Below are 21,142 nucleotides of genomic sequence, written 5' to 3'. Positions count from 1 at the left end.
TGCAATATTTCTGAATATACGTAGATGTAATTGGTAAATGGACTGCATTCATATTGTGCTTTTTAACTCAAATTGCTTTAAACATGGATGCCTCAAACATCTCGCCATTCAAACACCAAAGGCGGAGAATACAGACTAAGTTGCCAACCTGCTCGTCGGGAGTGGTTGGGGGTTCAGCGTCCTGCTCAAGGACACTTTGGCATTTGGGGAGAAGAAATTGAAATCAAACTAGCAACCTTCCGATTGCTAAACGACTCTACCACCTGAACCACAAGCTTGGGCTTTGAATTCAGCACATCTGAACATCTAATGTAATTGCCTTAGATGTTCAGATGTGCTGAATTCAAAGCCCAAGCTTGTGGTTCAGGAGGAAGAGTCGTTTAGCAATCGGACTGGGCATGTCTGCAGATAAAGAGGTGTTTGGGGTCATCCCCAACTCATCTCTACACAGGACTGTATATGATCTATAGCCTTGCATATGAGCCATGACAGCAATACACAACACTCAGCCATACTCCAAGATCATATCATCATCGGAAGCTTAATTATATCATAGGACGCTTTGTAAATTCTAAACTTCCTATGTTATAGTCCAGTGATATACTTGTTTTAGACATGCGTGCGTCAGTAGATCCATGAACCTCTGTTGTTATTGGATGACATCTACACTGTGGTACCCCAAGCTCCCCTTAGGGTCCAACTAGAGACAATTGATGGAGAATTCAGGTCATTGGTGGCATTCATCTTGAAGATGGGGGAATTTCCTGATTGAGAGACAAGGGAGCTAACTCGCCACACCCATTGGCTCTTAATCTGCTCCCTGCCACACCCACAATCCCAGCTGAAAAAGCAATGGAGGTAAAAATACAAGAGTATTTAAAGGGGAGAAGGACGTATGTGGATCTGGAAGGATCATTCTGTGGTGGACCCCTGGTCCTTTATGTTAGAGCCTGAATTTGTTTGACTTGCTTATGTTGGATTGATGTATTTCTTTTCTGTTTGCCCAGGAATAGCTGCAAATAAACTACAAATAAACAGCAGGTTTTATTTGGACACTTATGCGCCCATTTCTGGCGTAAAATAGCGGTCGTAAACATAAAACGGTATTTACTAAGGGGGCGCATTTGAGTAGAGTCGCATATTAACGCTTTGAGGGTGTGTACCAGTGGCGGTCCGTGCATTTCACGACTAGGCCTTCAGCGATGTCCTACACGATGTTAAACTGAGTGAATCCACCTCCTAATACCATCATTATGACGCCATGGCTCTCGAACCATTATATTTATACAGAAAGGCAGTATAAGTGAGCATTGCATCACCATAACATAGTCGAGTACAACAGACTTTATTCATATTTCCGGAGCATTTAAAATCAATACGTATTAACAATACATTACGAGTAGTAAACTCTCAGTTATATGATCGCTTGAATATAACTGTCACAACTTAAAAATAAAAGGCGATTTTCAGGGATTAGTCTACAAAGTTGTATTAAGTCCACCGAAAGTAGCCTTTGTGAGCTTTAACAAGTTTGTCCACTAAACATCGCATTGTCCCACCTGCAAAGCAGTTTCATTAAACTTCCCATCCTCACGATATCCAGTTTTTCTTGAAAGTTCCGTCAGGTTTTGTTTGGACACTTAGTCCATGGGCCAGACAACATATTAGTACCATCTGAAGGTGCAACACTTTACCTATACTTAGTTGTTTGTAGGACTGATATAAGTATATTAATATATGATAACCCTTGCAAAAAAGCAGCTTTTCATATTTTTGGGCTATATTACAGTTTTCACAAATGTCCCCAAATCGCACATGTGCTAATATCATCTTGACGGTTATATAATTTTGGTAGAGCTGCTGTAGGGAGAGAGCTGGAGAAAAGCGTTGCCCCTGAAGACGTTATCCCAGAACCATCAACAACCATCATCCATGGGATGAGCTTGGTGTAGCAGAGGAAAGGGGATGACAAGAATTTCACACAGCTGGCAGAATCAGCCCCAGCAAAGGTCCTCCATGATGGAGCCAAGAAACAACTCATTGATGTTGTCTATGATGTCTACAACATCTAACAGCTAACAATGGAGGAAACTGCTCTGGCAGAATCAGCCCCAGCCAAGGCCCATCTTACATCTAACTATGCTCTGCAGTTCCTCCATCAAAGCAAGTCTAATCCAATTATTGGTCGATGAATGGAAGGAACCCAAACACAGAGAAAAACGCCAGAACAAGGCGTTGAATGTCATGTGATGAAGTCTGCTTCAAACTCAACAAAGAAATAATGGAGGAGGCAACAGAGCTCAAATCTTCCCAGGAAGAAGCTGACCCTCGCATGCTGTTACATGCTGTCCATGCAGCAGAGTCTGGCTACAAAGAAGTTGTCTTCACTGCTGAGGACACATATATGTGTTGGTCCTATGCTTAGGATTCAACAAGAACATTCCCTGTCCTATCTATCAGAAATGCGGAACTCAAAATAGAACCAGGTTCCTGTACATAGCGAAGCTAGGCCAATAGCTAACTGTAAAAAGTGGTTTTCTGCCAATTTGTTGAGCCTGCACTCTCACAACACAAACAGGTTAATGCTGATCTGAGTTGTATGACTCACTGCAGGTATTCCACATGAATCAACACCTGCTTTATTGCACCTTAAGCCCGCTAAGTAAATTTGCCTCTTTCGTGTTTCAGTCAGAGACATTAAGGTTGATTTTACGAGGAGCAGATAACTGAGATGTAATATGCTTTTGGTTTTATGGATAATGGTTTTGATTCCAGCTTACATCATAATATATTTAGTGATTGCCCTTCTCTTGACTGCTGTTATATTTGCAAAACAAATGAACACTGCTCCCAGGATATTTGGGGTGATGTTGAATGATTACAATTGTTGGTGCGGCTTCACAGTCTGAGAATCAGTCTTGGTTACCCCATGTGCTTAGTCTTGTGATGTTAACCACAGAGCACAGACAAAGCATTTATTCAAAGTGTCTTTCTCCTGCAATAACAGTCTCTAGTGTCAGCCTGTCAAAACCATAACGTTTCACCGAAGGTTCAACAAAAATCACATGGGAATGATGTGTCATTACAGATGGCTTGGGCAAAGGGAAGAAGTGGCCAGTGATTCAAGCTTGCCACTCTCCTAGGGGATCTCGTGACAAGTCATGCCTACACATGATCAGACAATTGGGGAAGGTGGCTGACAAGCTATTATTTCTAATAATGTTTTTTCTAAATTATGGCTATGGGTGGTCTGTTATACCATTTAGGTGCTGTTGAACAAACCAAAACAATGCGTGTTTACCACGTTTCATTAACAACCAAGCATAACACACTACCCCTTGCCTTAACCAAACAGTCTGACATTACAGAACAGAAACCTTAACCATGCCTACATGAGGAAATGAGAGCCAGGGTATTAATAGACAATGACCACTTGGAGGTTTAGTGTTGCTGAGAAACTTGAGAAACAGACTTATTGATGGAGTATTTTTTCTCACTTGATTATCTTGTTCCTACATTCTTATTGATTTTTATAAGACCGTAATTCCATGGAACATTCACATGGACATCTCAAGGACTGCCATCTCTTGAATAGAATTTCAGTGTACCACAATGCATATATCAGTAAATCAGTTCATGTACAACTTGTAACAAAGTAGTGTTCATTTCCCTGTGGTGCACCATATTCCTTTGACACATTTCTATCTTGCCCTTCTAATGGACTGAATTGTATTATCTTGGTTTCAAAAAGCAAATAGCCCAAATAATCAGATTCTGGTCTTTTAGGCAGAATAATCATATCAAATTCTGGTCTTCCTCACTTGCTATTCCAGATGACAGTGACGTTATCAGTTTTACGTTACACACAACCTTTCTGAAATGTGTCTGCTGCCCACAACACAGATTAATTTAAGCAGGTTTGACAGGGTATTTACAACTATTGTGGAAAATTTGCTTTCAAAATGTATCAGATGCTAAATGAAAATAACACCACAAAACTACTTCAAATTATTGCAATTGTAATGTATTTACATATTGAGTCAGAAAGAAATATGGAGGTACTTACGCACACAAAAAATATATAAAAAGGGGTTACTTCAAACCATTCTCAATATCCATACAATGCTCATGGTGCCTCCTAACACAAAGGACTAGACGCTTAAGGACAACAGGCTTTAGACACTGAGGAGAAATTAGGCTAATGGTGATATGGAGAGTTATCTCCAGAGATGACTAAAAGCCTGTAAGTATGTGCTGTATTGATCTCTACCGCCGATGACGCTTCAGCACTTTGAAGACACAAACCATGCTATTCATGCACTCTCAAGTACTTAAATATTCAAAGACCAGCTGTATTATGTTTGTTTATTCCAGTTACTGCAAGACAAACTGCAATTGGGCTTGTCTGTGAATGTATGTATTGCCAAATCATATGGTTCTCTTTTATCAGGTTCTTGCGCGCTTTGTGAAGTCTAATAAAAACATCATCAGACCTTACCAACAAAAAAACCCTTGCATTGTCAACATGAACATATTACAATTCAAATTTATTTAGCATATCAATGTTGAAGTCTTACCTGAGGTGAGGAGAACCTGGTTCCTGTGATTTAACTGTTCCTAGTTATCTTAGTTAGATGTAACAGAGTCTTGCTTAAATGAGTTTCCTTTTGCAGATGTTCTCTTTTTATATCCTCATATTGTTGGAGCTTCCTGTCTGATGATTCACAGGGCTCATTGCTGGTCATGAAGCTGTCTCCGATGCATTTGAAGGTGCATGCCTGTATGCCAGTGTGCACATGCAGAAATGAAAGTAGCACCGCCCATGCCATTGTAAAGGCTTTGTTGATCAAATGTGGTGAAGTAATTTTGTTTTTGCTGTAACATTTGTACCGATCACACATCTAAATATAATATTGTGCAAGACTTAGTCTATGATTGAGTTATATGTTCATTGAGTTTATACATCAGTAAAGCATTTTACACTGTACATTGTAATCCCATTACACGTGATATAATATATTGCCGTATCACTATGTGATTGGTGCTGTGATAGTCACATAGACTATTGAGACATCATGGGCATGCCTATATTTAAGTTAAAATAATGTTTGTTTAAATATGAAATTAAGCTATAATCATATAAAAACATTTTATGCAATTATCATAAACACATATAAAACTAATTGGTGCTTACTCAATTCAACTTAACTTCTTAGAACATAAAATACTAATTTAAAATCTGTTAAGGAAACCTGATCAGTTAAAAAAAAAAAAGTACAACCCTACAGAATTAGCTTTCTTACTTCTTACTGCTTAATTACAATTGTCAAAATGTCAAATGTGAATGTAGCTTCTGCTAGTTATTGTTTCCTACTCAAACCGTCACTGCAGAGCATAGCAACTCCAACTGCTGAGTCTACATCTTTCCCGTAGACAACTGGCAGGGGGAAAGCCTTCTCAACTTCCTGCTTTAACACTTCATTCCAACCAAGGGCGCTCCCACTAGCCACAACCCTCTCCACTCCCGCCTCCAGCAACTTCTGCAAAGGCATCATGCTTATGAGATTGTCCAAGATTCCCCGGCACAGGGCTGGGGTCACGTGACCCAGCGAGAGGTTCCAGGGGGAGATGTTGGACCCCTGGCCCTGGGAGGAGGCTGCGTGCCGCTCACCCAGCACGGTGGGGATGACTCTCAGGTCTGTGTTCAGCTGGGCCTGGGCAGCCTGGATGAGCTGAGGGTAGATCGTAGACTCCTCACTGATCTCAACCCCTGGATGAAGGACATTTCAAAAGCAGAGATGATGATGCAGGAGAAACTGGACCCGCCCCCGCCCCCCCCCCCCCCCCCCCCCCCCTAGAATAACTGAGGTTTATGAACAGCATCAACCCTGTAATAGTGAGTTGTCTCATAATATCACTAAGTGCTAAAGGTTTCAGTGAATGTATTTACCACGCTCCTTCATCCAGGCAGTCAGCATTCCAACAAAGGTTGCCATCACATTGCCTCCATTCAGTAAAGCTGCCACTGCCAAATAGGAGCCACTGAAGTAAGGGAAGTAGGAGTTGGGTGACAACGCATCAGGCACACAGGCAGGTATGAAACCAGCAGGCATGGCAAAGGCTAATTGAGCTGAAGTGCTAATGTTGAGTACTGTGGATGATATTAGTGGGGTTGTTAGTGGTTGTTTGTTTTTCATTCAAAAATGGATGCCTGTTGCCTCAATCTGAAATTCATGTCATGGGAGTGATGATGTTTTATGCTTTCTGCTTTGTACGATAATTCAGATCATGGGAATAATGGCTGTTAACATATCATTTTTGTCTCAATTTAAAGTTAGGTTCTTGCGTGTAACGTTCTGTTATATATGTTTTCTTATGGCGTTTGTATTGTATACAGTTTGCATACCTGTTTCTTTCATGCTCCAACCTCTTTGCCTTGTTCCTTTCATAATACTTTTGCTGCTTTGAAACTGTGTTTTTCTCCCCCTTCTCGACAATTTGTTTTGTTCTTTCACAAATATTCTACGTCTGTAGATTTTGCTACGTTTACTAAGTAAATTCAGTGAAACAGCTGACGCTTGATACTCTCCAGTCTCAAGATGCTGTACATTTGCACCAAGGGAGTTTGGCTGTTGTCTATGGTTTTCAGATGTGAACAATAATGGCATGAGCTCATATACCCATTCATCAGCAGCTGATTCCACCAGGGCCCAGAATACAAGCAGTCGACCAATCATATCACTCAAGTTAGCAAAGGTCAACATCACAGCAGTGCCATACTCAGCATGGAATCCATCAGGTGTTCTAGAATGGGGATCAAAAAAGCCATATCTACCACTGTTGTCCCTAAATACAGCAATTGTAAGGCTACCTATGGTTAGCAATGCATGGCTTACATCAGAAGACAGACAAAGCAGTCTTTCGGAGAGCTTAAGGAAGTCTGTGCCATCAGGTCCAACTTGTCTCAGATATCCATATCGTGGCAGGTTCTTAACAACATGATAGGTCTGTCCAGAGATTTCTACATTGTCTGGAAGCTCATCAAAAGCTAAGTGAGCTGGTGCAATGCGGTCCCCACTGCTCAACCTTTCCTGTACACTACTATACATCAAGTTACCTTTTTGCAAGATGTAGTCAAGATCAGTGGTGGTCAGCACAGTTTGGTCATGAAGTACAGCAAGAAATGTCAGTGAATTGCAAGTGCACTGCTTGTTCCTGTTACACCCATACCTCGCATCACCTTGGCTATGAGATGCTTGAACACAGCTGATGCCGTTCTCACTACGCTCCATCTCCATGCGGGCTGCACAAGGTACCTCATCTACCTGCATTTGTGTCTCACTCAACTCATCCTGGGTAAACGAAGGCTGACTTGGTGTTTCAACTTCAGAGAGGTCCAACTACCGCCAGCGTCGTTTCTGTGCTTCAGAACGCTTTTCCTTTCGACCCATTCTTTCAAACTTTAATGACAACTTCTGCAACTAAATGTATTTGATAACACTGAATGTATTATATGTAGTTTATTGCTTGCAGTAGAATAATATACAGTATGATTATTTACAGTCTACTTAAAAATGTAGTGAACTTCTCAACTTCAGAATATATGTAACTCTGTTCAGAAAATGTATGTCACACTGTTGAACACAGACAATATGAATAGCAATGAGAACTGATTTATATCAATGGTAATGCAGAATGATAATGCAGAATAAGAGGTCGCCAAGCTACAATTGAGGTCGCCAATTTACAATATGAGGTCGCCAAGACACACAAAAGGTCGCCAACACATAAAACAGTCTTGCTGTGGGAAGTCTTGATAAAGGAGATCTTGAAAAAGGAGGTCTTCTTTTTTCTGTGAAAACATAAATACATGGGACAAAAATACATATTTATGTGGCAAGTTACTTGAAATGCAAATCTGCAAAACCTCATTCCAAAAATGTGGTGCACATCCTTAGTTTGACTAAAATATCTCAATTAACAAGCAACATGTTCATGACAAAGCATTACCCACACACACAGATGTTCAGGGATGGAAATTAGCACCCGCTACTCGCCAAATGCCAGGTGAATTTGCAAATTTGATCAACCTACCCCTCCAAAATGGCAGGTAAACAAAGGGGGAAATTAACAAACATAATTGACCCTATTCAATCGTTCAGTGGAAAGTGTTCACAGTTCAAATGGTTAGGACAAAAAAATGTACTTTCAAGTTATTAAACTTAACGAGCTTGGAAACGAGATACATGCATTTACTGTAGGCGAATATCTTCAATTAACAGCTGGGTGTTCACACTTACATTAGCTGTAGTATATTTACTTTGGTAAGTATAGCTTATTACGGTGTGTGTATGCCTTGTTGACTTACACTTAATTCTCAGGGAAAACTTTTTTGCACAGAGGCTGCAATACAATTAGCCTGGAACAGGCCTAATAGGCAGAACAGAACAAATACAATATCAGTTTCAAACACTTTGTAAAACAAGCAATGGCTATAAATGTTCATAAGCATTTAATGTACAAAACATTATATAGTAAACTAGACAAAGAGCTAACTTGTCCAGACCAACATGAATCTCCAAGCAAATCGAGCTAGAACAGGACAAAATATTGGGAGCGTTAATGTACAATAATAAAATAAATGAACATCCCTTATAGACAAAAAAAGCTTATTGATACTAAGGGCCTGATTTACTAATATGCGAGCGCTGCTTAATCTGCGTTCGCATATTAACGCACAGTGTTTTTGCGCATTTTCCATGGTATTTATCAAGCCAGATCTGCGCTGGGCAAACTGTGCTTACTCCGCCCTTTAAAGAGCCTGATTTACTAACATTGATTTGCGAACGCATCTTAATCTGCGCCTTTGCCAGGCGCACATTAACGCACAGTGATTCCCCGCATTTTCCGTGATATTTATCAAGCCAGATACGCGCTGGGCAATCATTATTTAGCGCACCGTTAAAAGACTGGAGAACTTGCCAGCAAGTTACTGTCACCATGGAGAGTCGAGGAAGAAAAATCTAAGGTTCAGCGAATAGATAGCGAGATAGATATATTGGTTCACGTTCGCTCAATCACTGAACCTGATTCAATGGGTTATATTGTTGTTTTGCCTGCCATCACCTACAGCGAGATGTTTAAAAGAATACGATTACAAATAATATGCTATTGGTGGCATTAATGCATAAACTGTCTATTATAACAATATAGATGTGTACATGGCGAGATTAATACGTTCTACAAGGGACATGGGTTCACTACAATATATCCCCACTGAAACAAATACATTTACCAAGTAGCCAGGCCTCTCCAATCATGGATAGATGGCACTATTCCGGAAGATAAAACTGTCATGGACAGACCACTACCACGTAAGTAATGGTCATGTTGGCATCACATATGACCTGGACATTCATTGAATATGTGTGCTTTCTGTTTCGGTAAACGTGTTCGTGGATTGAAGGTGGGACTGTTTGCATGTGGGTGCGATCAATTTCTCCAATTATGTTCGGAAAGTTTAATTTCATATATATGAATATATGAATTATACGAGTTGAAAAAAATATTTCTGTTCGCTGTCTCGGTCTATAGCTTTGCCTTGCTGCTGCCATATCAACGTTTTCAGACTCAGTGGAACTGCACTTCCTGGTTAAGACGTGCTTTTATGAGGCGGAGAATTAGCCTGCAAATCAGAGATGTGCGCTCGCCGGGCAGTTTAGTAAATACCACGCAGTTCATCATTAGGCGCACTCCTCCCATTAAATAGCGCTTCACGCCTACGTTACCACCCACGTTTCCGAACCATCCCACCTGTTTGCAGGTACACACCCTCAAAGCGTTAATATGCGACTCTACTCAAATGCGCCCCCTTAGTAAATACCTTTTTATGTTTACGACCGCTATTTTACGCCAGAAATGGGCGCAATCCTGTTAGTAAATCAGGCCCTAAGTGATCAGAGTATCACAGATGACCAATACTGTGTCATTTAATGCACCGTTTATTATTTCAAGCATATCTGCTGTTGATCGTTGGTGTCCACATGTGTAAGCGCATCAAAATTGCCCTTCTACAGAGTTGCAGCTGATATGAAAATGTGATCATAGAAAATGTTACAGGTTCAGTAATGACCACTACTGACCAAATTAAAACATAAACAATTGTATGCATACAGTAGGAGTAAATATTGATATGGCATTACAAATGTGTATTGCCATCAAAAATACCCAACATACAATATTTTATCAAGTACTCATTTCAAGTAACACAGGATTGTGAAACAACGGCAAACATACCAAGGTGTGTATGCATTCTTGATACAGTACACCACATTACTTACTTTCTTAGGAAGGAAGGACGTCTCTTCTCTTTTCTGTGAATAAGGGACAAAGATACATGGCAAGTTACATGAAATGCAAATCTGCCAAACCGCATTAAAAAAAAAATTGGTGCACATCCTTAGGTAGACTAAAATCTCTCAATTAACTAGCAACATGTTCAGATCAAAGCATTACCCACACAGACAGATATACTCTTATCTGTACACCATTACAAGATCTTAATGAAAAACATCAACCATGTTATATAACCAGTCAGGGATGGAAATTAGCCCCTGCTACTGGTCAAATGTAGGTGAATTTGCTAATTTGATCAACCTACTTCTCTAAAATGGCGTGTAAACAAAGGGGGACATTAAGAAACATAATTGATGCCATTCAATCGTTCCGTGGAATGTGTTCACAGATCAAATGGTCAGGACATGAAAGGGTATTTTCAAGTTATTAAACTTTACGAGCTTTGAATGCATAAATACATAGATTTAATGTAGGCTAATGTCTTTATTTAATTAACAATAGCAAGGCTATTTGTTTAAATTATTTGTTGTAGCCTATACGTTCATTTCGCAAAGAGTTCATTTGTGCCGACTACTTTTAACAAAATGCATTTGTTTGATGAATAGCATTTTGTTTTGAGTTCTATTGCTGTTTAGAAACTAGATCATTATATGGCTGTTCTGTTCTATGGCTGTTCTAAACATAAAACCTAAGACATTGCTAATATCTAATGCACAGTAGTTTTAGCGCATGTAAAAGACAGCAATAAAAGTTATACTTGGGATTGATATTTCGGAACCACAGGGAAACCTTTTAACTATAAACCGTTAGCGACTAAAGCTATAACACTAAGTGGAACAAACTAACCAGAGCATATAAAGACTTAGCGCTACCTTCCACGACTACCTGTGGAAATATTATATGACAAGAAACCCAGTCATAAACGTTTGGGTTTTGTTGCTTTTAACCCCGTTATACTTGACCGTGATGTCCATGGCTCTGTTCCGAGATCCATACCCTCCGTACCTACCAGTTCCTGAACGTTATCATTACCTCAGACAACCTGTTGGAGCCAACAAGTAAAATGTACCTTCACTATAGCATTATTTAAGAAAGCCACACACGTCGACGCTAGCTAGCAATCGGAATTGTATTACACGTAATTAACGTTACATTCAACTGTAGACGTCACTTATATCACAACTTACCTTTGCTGTGATGCACCAATAAGAAACGATATTAATATCCGCAATTAATTCTGTTATTTAAGACAACGATATACGATATAAATCTCTAGGCAGATTCTCCAACCAGTTGTGAGCTGTAAGATCAGCAATGTGGGAGGAAGGCATGCAGCGCGCCTGCCCTGGATACAATTCTGCTGAGAGATATCATACAGAATTGGACCAAACAGCTGAGCATCGAAATTAGTCTACATATCACACCTGCTGGTCTCTAGTGGAGACTAGAGGAGGGAACCAGAGCTGTGAACAATCAGAGCTCAGACCTCACACCTGCTGGTCTCTAGTGGAAGCCAAGGAGGGAGGTTTACACACTGCAAACACACACAAACACACAGAGAGAGTTCCCACAGCCATCCTATGGATTGGATCACTGTGCCCATGTTTAAACATAGAGTGCATCTAATGTACTTCATATCAGTAGTGTACATCATTTTGTAGTAGTATAGTAGTTTATCTATTTTGGGCTTTTATGCCTTTATTTGGACAGGACAGTGAAGAGTTGTGGACAGGAAGCGAGGTGGAGAAGACATGGGGAGAGGATTGGGAGAACGACAGCAGGCCAGAATCGAACCTGTGTCCCCACAGGCAATGAAGCCCATAAATGGGGGGGCTTATTGGCTTGCGCCTCAGTGTCCCCCTGTAGTTTAGTAGTTTTAATAGGTTGTTATCATGAATATCCAATTGGTTATACTGTTTGGTAATATTCTACCCACACTGGTTGTTATACTGATTGTTAATAGTATACACACACACACACACACACACACACACACCTAAACACATACACGCACATAATGCCTGTGGAAATCAGACTCTGTCCCATCTCTCCCTTCATTTCTCTAACTGACTGGAGATTCTCTCCTCACATTTACCTCAGTATGACCAGGATTCAGGAACATGTCATGTCTACAAGGTGTGCATATCGCCATGTTGTGGAAATCACCTTAAATGAAACAGGTGAGACAGATCTTCGGAATTCAGTTAAAAGTTTATTATCGATAAAATTACACGTATGCAGAACGTCAAATAGTACATAGAGGAATTAATTTACCTCAGAACACTTCTCTAGATCCAATATAACCATCCTAGTGCTGTCTATGACATTGAACTCAAAATTTGTGATATGAATAAGATGTGAATGACAATGATCTGTTACCATATCTGTTCAACTGACTCGGGTCCTTTTGCTTATCAACCTACTAGAGACCTTCAGTGGGACATGTGTACACTGAGTACCAAAGAAGGGAAAGACTCTCTCATTGAAAGGGTGTGTGAAAGTGTGTAGATGTGTGTTCTTATCAGGGTCAGTGAATGACAACTTTCCGTTGCCCCAGTCTAGCTGCACTCTGATCCTCTGGGGTTTCTGCTGCACTTTAATGGGAAAACCTTGACCAGCTAATAATGCGGGAGACATTGCTCTATATTCGCCCTGATTGTGCCACACATACCAACATCCACTTGAAAGGCCAATATCTCCCTTCCTCTCAGCTACCTCGGTCATAATACCCACATCCCAATGCCTGTTGTCCCCAACCTCCACATCCCAGCAGTGTGTCCCTGAGTTAAAGCTCTCAGAGCCCAGGATGTTGACCCACTCATCAAATCTCTCTGGGTTGTCAGGCAGCTGCTGTGCTTCTTTACTGTACATCACGCTGGTCAGATCTTCAGACAGGATGAGTGTTGGGTAAATAGTGTTGGGATCCAGAGTCACAGGAGCTACAAAGAGAGAGAGAGGGGACACATGAGAATTCAGTCAAGACTTAATTGTTATTTCCATTTGTGTGTGTGTGTGTATATGTTTTCAAACTACTCAAATTGGTTTACTAACATTCACACCAATTCAAAATTGTGTTAATTGGAAAGTTCACTATTTGAAGCCAAAGTGGATACATGGGTTAAAAACACTGAACATGACACCACCCTGTGAGGGAAAATGCTTGTCTGGGAATTCCCCGCCCGTGCATGCTGCTGTCCTTCATGGCACCAACAGTTCACCTGGTCAACCTAAAATCACAGCTACACTGTATTATACCTTCTCTCTCTTACTGCCGCGAGTTAAGGCTTATAGTCTTAAAACTCAGGTTAGATATTAGCTCGTTAGCGGGCTAGCTCACTGAGACTTAATAGAGTTAGCTACCTAGCTCGTTAGCGGGCTAGCTCACCTTGCTATGAACGTGAATATCTCTGTCTACTCCCGCGCTAACGTGTGCCCGCGAGTTTGGCTCATGAGAGTTAGTAAGTAAGTATGAGTTGAGTTGGCTATTTAGCTTGATAGCGGACTAGCTCACTCAGGCTTAATGATTAGATACCTAGCTCGTTAGCGGGCTAGCTTACCTTTGCCTGATGGCTTGTCATTAAGAATGTAACTACTCTATCCCTCACTACCGTGAGCGCGAGTTAAACTTTAGAGAGTTGTGTTGGTTATTAAGCTTGTAATAGCCTAGATGCAGTTTCTTCATAATCTATAGGCTCAATAATATTCTGTTTGGCTCAATTTAATTTCTTCTATTCTTTTTTGTTTTATGTCTGTTTCAAATGCAAGAACTGAGCCAGTCCATCATTTATTTCTTTTTTTAAATTAATGAATGGATTTTGTTATACCATAAAAAACTTTTCTGCTTTCTTTTCCTAATGCATAATTACTTGAGGAATGTATAATAGAATAGAATAGAATAGAATTATCATAATGTAATGTAATATAATAATAACTCAACTATTTAGCTGGTATTTTTAAAGGTCCTATTGAAGCACTGAAACTCAGGTGAAAAACGCCGCTTATCAATTAATCGAAAGTCGATCGATAACATTATCAACTAATGATTAATTAATTAATCGATAATTTGCATCCCTACTCCATACCATTACATATCGAAATTCAAGGAGCAGAGATGAGACATCGTTGTGTGGTGAGAACTGATAGAAAATCCATTTTCTTTATTTATTGGTGCCGCAATAAATAAAGCAGGGTTCCAGTCAATGGAAAAATTGCCCCTCCCCACCGGCGATTGTTGTTGTTTACGATTTTCTATCAGTTCTCACCACACAACGACGTCTCATCTTTGCTCCTTGAATGTCGATATGTAATGGTATGGAGTTATTGAAACTTATTACGTGTAAAAAAGACTAGAAATTGAATATTTATTTTTCATTGAATGTTTATATAAAGTTGCACTGGGTGCCTTTAAAACAACTCTGTTGAATAAAAGTAACTGTTAGTTAAATATCCAAACTTTTTCTCGTAACTGTCTTTTGGTGGCTCTTCTGAGATACAATTTTTTTTTTTTTTTAAATGGTAAAAGTGGCTCTCCAGGCAAAAAAGGTTCCCGACCCCTGCTGTAGATCAACATGATGAAAAGGAAAAAAGCCTCCACCTACATGGGATGGGAGCTGATCTCCCTGCTGTGTGGCCTCATGTAAAACCTGCTGAACAGCAAAGAGCTCAGCCTGCAGCTCAGAATGTCTGTGGCGTCAATACACCTAAACAAGACTAAACGAGAACTGTGAGCAGAAATGAGAATGTGTGTGTGTATTCTGAATAATGTCCCTCATGGCCCCTCATAATAATGCGCAGCATAACTCACTGTATTGAACAATCTCTTTCATCTTCTCCCAGACTCTGAACTTCAGGTTTCCCAGGTGTTTTGCCACATTGATCAGAGCTGCTGAAACCCTCTCTGGATCCTGCAGTTTGCACTGGACTCTGGAATAACATTCAGGAGTCAGTGCTGCTGTGGGTCTGGGTTCAGAACCACAGAGAAGAGAGAGACAGGAGGCAGATCACTCACCTCTCCACTGTGCTCTTGTAGTTCTGTGAAATTAAAGAGGAAGTTGGGTTAGGCATCATTGCTCCACATCTTAGTCAAGTCTATCAAAAATATTTGCTCATGTTTGGATAGCCTGAGTGTGTGTTTGTGTGTGTGCCCAAAATTATCAGAAATAAAACAACCAGTATTTAACCTTACTAAATTAGGTTAATAATAACTTAAGGAGAGTGTGTGTGTGTGTGTGTGTGTACGTGTGTGTGTGTGTGTGTGTGTGTGTGTGTGTGTGTGCGTGCGTGTTTGTGTGTGTTTGTCAAATAGAGGGTGTGTGTGCTCGAATGTGCTTGAGTGTGCACTGTTAGGAGTGCGCCAGAAAGAATGTGTGTGTCTGTGTGTGTGTTCCTTATGTCCACGTACATGTGTGTGAACGTCTGTTAACATACATGTGATGTGTGTGTGTGTGTGTGTGTGTGTGTGTTCCTTATTTCCGCGTACGTGTGTGTGAACGTCTGTTAACATACATGTGATGTGAACAAAGGACGAGTCTAAGTGAAGCACAATGTCTTCTCCTTGTGTGTGCAGCTATGTTAAGAGTATGAGTAATCTGTGTGATTTTGATGCCAGGTTAGAAGAGGGAAATGGCTAGTAATGCATGCAAGACTGTCCTCTAGTTCAGGGGGCGAAGTAAAGGTGACATCAAGCTGAAGTTACATATTGATTAGAGGAGAGGCTGACTGTTTACGCAAGTTCCTGATTAAAATCACACAATGGACACATTCCAGGTGTTCCAACAGTTTGTTTGTGTATGTGTGTGTGTGTGTACATGTGTGAGTGTATGTTGGGATCTTTCTCTTCCTCATCTCATCATAAGCATGAGGTTTACTCTGTAGACTCCATAATCAGATGTTGGTGTTAGAGGTTCACTAACAAGGATAAAGCATGGGCCCTACCTGCAGGAATGTGATGTCATCAGCTCCAATCTCCTCCTCTATGGCTCTGATTGAGTCTGAAAGAGATGAGATCTCTCTGCTCATCTCCTTAATCTTCTCCTTCATCATCTGCCTCTTCTGCTCCTCTTCCTCCCTCAGTGCAGCTAACCTGGCTGCCTCTTCAGCTCGTAGAAACTGGTGAAGGTTCTCAAACTGCTCCTTGATCAGCCTCTCTGTGTGTTGGGCCTGGACCTGTAATAGCACATGTCATCGCATAAAGGTGTCTTAGTTGATATATGATATGAGTTTATGTTATATGTAGCGTTGTTTTAAAAGAAACAATACATAACTCTTACTCTTATGTGTTGGGCAGTTGCATCACTGGTTGTTTTAACTTGTTTAAAGTTGTCCAGTTTCTCCTGTAGGCGCTTCAGTTTGATCCTTAGTTCTTCCTGTTATGAACACATAATACAATAACACATTATTAGGTATTAACTGTCAACATTTCTCTATACGTCTCGATGTTTGGCTCAGTAGCTGATTGTGCTGATTGTGATCCATTAGATGGCTCTGCTCTCCGCAGTGGTAATAGTGCGCTGAGGATGACATATTTACATATACGTTTAACACACACATATACTGTACATATTGTGATGAACGAGCATGTATATTTTATTTCTACTTCTTTGTTTATTTATTTTCACACGATTATATATGTTATTTCGTCATGTCGTCGATGGGGGGTTATTTAGAACACTGGGTGATTAAAAATGAAGAGGTCACGAAGAGGTCAACCGGGGAACTGGCGTTGGAGACAAGCACACAGACCGGGAGCGTGGGTTTCTCCACCGTTGGACTATTAAGGACTTAACCTTTTCCACACGGATTACTCCAGATTTTCTTCTTTGGATATTTGTTCTTTGGATGGACATAAGATCACCGTGGACAATGGACAATACGCATGTGGTGGTCGGTATTTTGTGAGTAATGCGCGACAATTTGTCACCGCAATTTTTGTTTGTTTGTTTGGGTTTAAGAATACAGAAACGTTTGAGACACTTATGAGCGTGAGACTATGTTTATTGTGAAAGACAATCTGAAGACTTAAGGTAAACGTAATAATATATATACACATTAAGATATAATAGACTTCATGTCAAGGGAATCAATAATGAATTTAACTATTTTGCTTTGTTCTTAATAATAAAAGCTCTTTGTTAAATGTGAAATTGTTTATTGTTTTATGCCCATCAATAATGTTAAACCATTTTTTATATAAATACATTGTTAAGTGATTATGAATGGTTTATGATTTTTTTTTACTTTTTTTTACATTACATTCTAAAATGGTTACAATGAAACCATTTATTTCGGTAATTTTGATATCTTGATCAAGGTGATTCCAACAGTGTTCAAGGCAATATGATAACTGTAATTGTAAAAGGTGTTTTTGTACAGTAGGTACAGACTTATGGAGAGGAGGTCATGCAAGACGGTTCATCGGTAGAGAAGAAAGATGACAAAAGGGACATGATGACATCTAGTGGTTTGAGATGAACACTACAGCAACCACACGACTATCAGCTGAAGTGGGTTTCTGAGTGATGTTTTACCAAGAAAATCTATATGGTTTTCCAACGTCATTGACAATACGAAAACAAATAATGACAACTTATCCTACCTTACGCTCAGGTGCTGCTTCACTGATAGGACTGAAGTTGTGGTTCTTGTGGAGTTTTGAGTCTCGGCAGACCAAACACGCAAGCTGTTTGTCATCTCCACAGAAAAGCTTGAGTTCAGAACGGTGCAGACTGCAGACTGGTTCTCTATGACTGTTCTCCTCTCTCTGTTGAAAACTCTCACACAAGTTCTTTAGAACCAGGTTGAGAGGATACTGCTCTTTTGAGCACCTTCTCCTGCAGATTGGACATTCCCTGGAGCCTTTCGTTTCCCAGAACTCCTGCAGGCAGCAGTAACAGATGCTGTGAGTACATTTCAGAATAACAGGATCCTTGTAGATATTCAAGCACACAGGACAGGAGAAATCCTCTTCTGAAAAGGACTTGGAAGCCATTTGTCTGGTAGTTGCAGTTGCGCTCCAACTATGCCTAACAGTCTTTGCGTTCACCTTTGTTTGAAAACCCGCGAAAATTCACTGAAATAAAAGAGAGAATGTTTCAAGACATATTCAAGTCTTCACCGCCACTGCTTCTTGTCTATGTGTTTATCTTCTCCGTAAATACAGCATATGCTGTGGCAAAGGACTGATGGTTTCCCCCTAAAAGGCTGGCCACGTGAACAGCAGCCCTTTCGATACTGCTGGGTGGTTCTGTGGTTAGTGCATGCACCCCTTATAGGCGGCAAGGTGAAGCGCGAAAAGTCCTTTAGAAAATGAATGCCGCTCCACTGTCTGGCATCTACACAATCTTTATCTTATAAAAAAGAACGAGTCGTGGTTAGTTACCAAAAAAAAGTTAGTCGCTGAAATTTCAGTCGATTGTCTATATGGCTTTGTTTTATGAAGAACTAGAGTCTTCAGAGCGTAATAAGATTTTTGTCGGTAGCCGTGCCACGGTTCGACATGTGATCATGCTACACCAATTAAATTAGGTAGCTGCTTTTTGTCAACAAAGTGGCAAGATGGCGACCACCACTGCGGACGACAACTACAGACGAGGAAGATAATATACCAAAGCGTCTTAAAAAACTCTTTAAAAAAAATGGAAGGCAAACGCAAATGCCTATGTTATATGCATATTACTTCAGTCAAGCACGAGAATGTACATCATTTCACCACTGCGATGGAATACATACAGGACAAGCCTACACAAGTGTCTCGGTTTGGAGGGTGAGAACTTCAAACACTGTGTTGATGTGGAGTTTGACAATATTCCTGAGGATGCTGGCTTCCTTCACACGTGCTACCGTAAATTTACGGACAAAATTGCAATCGCAAAGGGGGAAAGACAAAAAAAAGGAGAAGTTTATCTACCTAAGAGGCAATCGAAAAAGGGATCCTCTGTCAAAGGCTGAAACATTAACAGCAGGTAAACACACAAACACACACACACACACACACACACACACACTGTGGTTGAGTGACTGAAAGGTACAATTATGTGTGAGAGATGTGTCAACAAACTCATTGAGCCATCCTTTTTGTTTCATTAAGGCCAATTGCAGAAAGCTGCCGAGTTAAAGGACAACCAAAGTATTCTTTTGCATATAAAAGACAAAGATTGTTTGGCTCTGGGGGTGCAGTACCACAAAGGCTGTTACAATTGGTACACCAGGTTTTTGACGAAGCCTAAAAAAACCAGAGAAAGAACAAGGAGCTACTAACTTTACATTATATAAGTAAACATTTCATCTGCATTCTGTTGTATGCACACAATCACAACACTTATTCATTTCTTTTCTCCTTCATATGTGTTTTAGGAATGAGCCCATGTTTCATGTCAGCTATACGATATTTAAGTAAACATTTCATCTGCATTCTGTTGTTCAATTCAATTTTATTTGTATAGCGCCATAACATTACAATTGCCTCTAGGCGCTTTACAGAGCCCAGAGCCTAAACCCCCTTAGTGCATGCACAACGGCAACAGGGCCAAGGAAAAACTCCCTGTTGGGCAGGAAGAACCCTTAAGCAGAACCACGCCACATAAGGGGGAACCCATCTGCTTGAGGTTGGCCGGGTGGAGACAGGAAGGTGGGACGGGGGGAAAGGGGAGTGGGGAAGGGTTGTGTGGCAGAAGGGGAAAGGAAGCAACAGGGGTTATACACAGCCAGCATTTGGTCACTGGACATAGTATGTATACAGTATTGTATGTACACACAATCACAACACTTATTCATTTCTTTACTTCTCATTCATATGTGTTTAAGGAATGAGCCCATGTTTCATGTCAGCTATACGATATTTAAGTAAACATTTCATCTGCATTCTGTTGTATGTGCACACAATCACAACACTTATTCATTTCTTTACTTCTCATTCATATGTGTTTTATGAATGAGACCATGTTTGATATCAGCTATACAATATTCTGTGAGTGGATCATTCGCCAAAGGCTGCTTGTCAACCAAGAGGTGCTCAGAATGGACCAGCTGAGGAAGGCCTTCATTGAACTGGTGAAAGCAAATGAAGGTAACAGCAATGCATTTTTCCTCAAGTCCTAATATGTGTCATGTGCAAGTCCAGCTTTACACAACTTGTGTGTGACAGGCATGATAAACTGTTTCTAAGTCTGCAGTTTGCACATACATGTACCAGTTGGCAACCAAGAGAACAGCTGATATGTGTGTGTGTGTGTGTGTGTGTGTGTGTGTGTGTGTGTGTGTGTGTGGTGTGGTTGGTGATCTCGTGTGCCTTTCTTGGGCATCTTTGCTGTTAAATGTGCTGTATGGCAGATAGGTTCTGGCCTGTAATGTCTTGTTCCACTCCACCACTCACTTTTCATGATACTCCTGTGACTCTTAAATGTAAATTTTTTGTTGTATTGCAGACAGGATATGTTGAAGAGGAGGCTGACTCGTGAGTTCCCCCAGCTGGTGTTTCAAATTCCCACCAAGCGCAACATCTGCAAGCTGGTTTTTGCAGAGACCCTGTCAACCAGTATACTCGTGGACATGCTAACTTCTCCATCAGGTGCAGAAACCACACAGTCTAGTGAGTTGAGCCAGGCAGACAGTGAGACTGAAAAAGGGAAAACAAAATTCCTAACAACCCAAAAGGACGCAAGGACGCAAGGACACTATATACAGCAGCGTTCTTCTTGAAAAGACATCTTAGTGACACTCCTGGAATGACGCAAGGACACTATATACAGCAGCGTTCTTCTTGAAAAGACATCTTAGTGACACTCCTGGC

The 21,142-nt window shown here is 40.5% G+C and overlaps 2 protein-coding genes across 2 annotated transcripts; both read right to left on the bottom strand.

Moving 5' to 3' along the window:
* Positions 1-5,360: 5,360 nt before the first annotated feature.
* LOC308367143 (sedoheptulokinase-like) lies at positions 5,361-7,298 on the bottom strand (the record flags this gene model as incomplete). Its single annotated transcript, XM_080840959.1, has 3 exons — positions 5,361-5,770; positions 5,951-6,151; positions 7,241-7,298. 3 exons carry the CDS (start codon positions 7,296-7,298, stop codon positions 5,361-5,363), a joined length of 669 nt encoding a protein of 222 aa, XP_080697085.1.
* A 5,446-nt stretch (positions 7,299-12,744) lies between these two features.
* On the bottom strand, positions 12,745-18,343 carry LOC308367142 (zinc-binding protein A33-like; the record flags this gene model as incomplete). Its single annotated transcript, XM_080840958.1, has 6 exons — positions 12,745-13,295; positions 15,161-15,279; positions 15,365-15,387; positions 16,291-16,521; positions 16,626-16,721; positions 17,951-18,343. 6 exons carry the CDS (start codon positions 18,341-18,343, stop codon positions 12,745-12,747), a joined length of 1,413 nt encoding a protein of 470 aa, XP_080697084.1.
* Between the last annotated feature and the right edge of the window lie 2,799 nt (positions 18,344-21,142).

Source organism: Sprattus sprattus (genome assembly GCF_963457725.1).
Source record: "Sprattus sprattus genome assembly, chromosome: 6".
Classification (NCBI taxonomy): Eukaryota; Metazoa; Chordata; class Actinopteri; order Clupeiformes; family Clupeidae; genus Sprattus; species Sprattus sprattus.
Note: the sequence above shows the minus strand (reverse complement) of the source record. Positions and strands in the feature narration are given on the sequence as shown.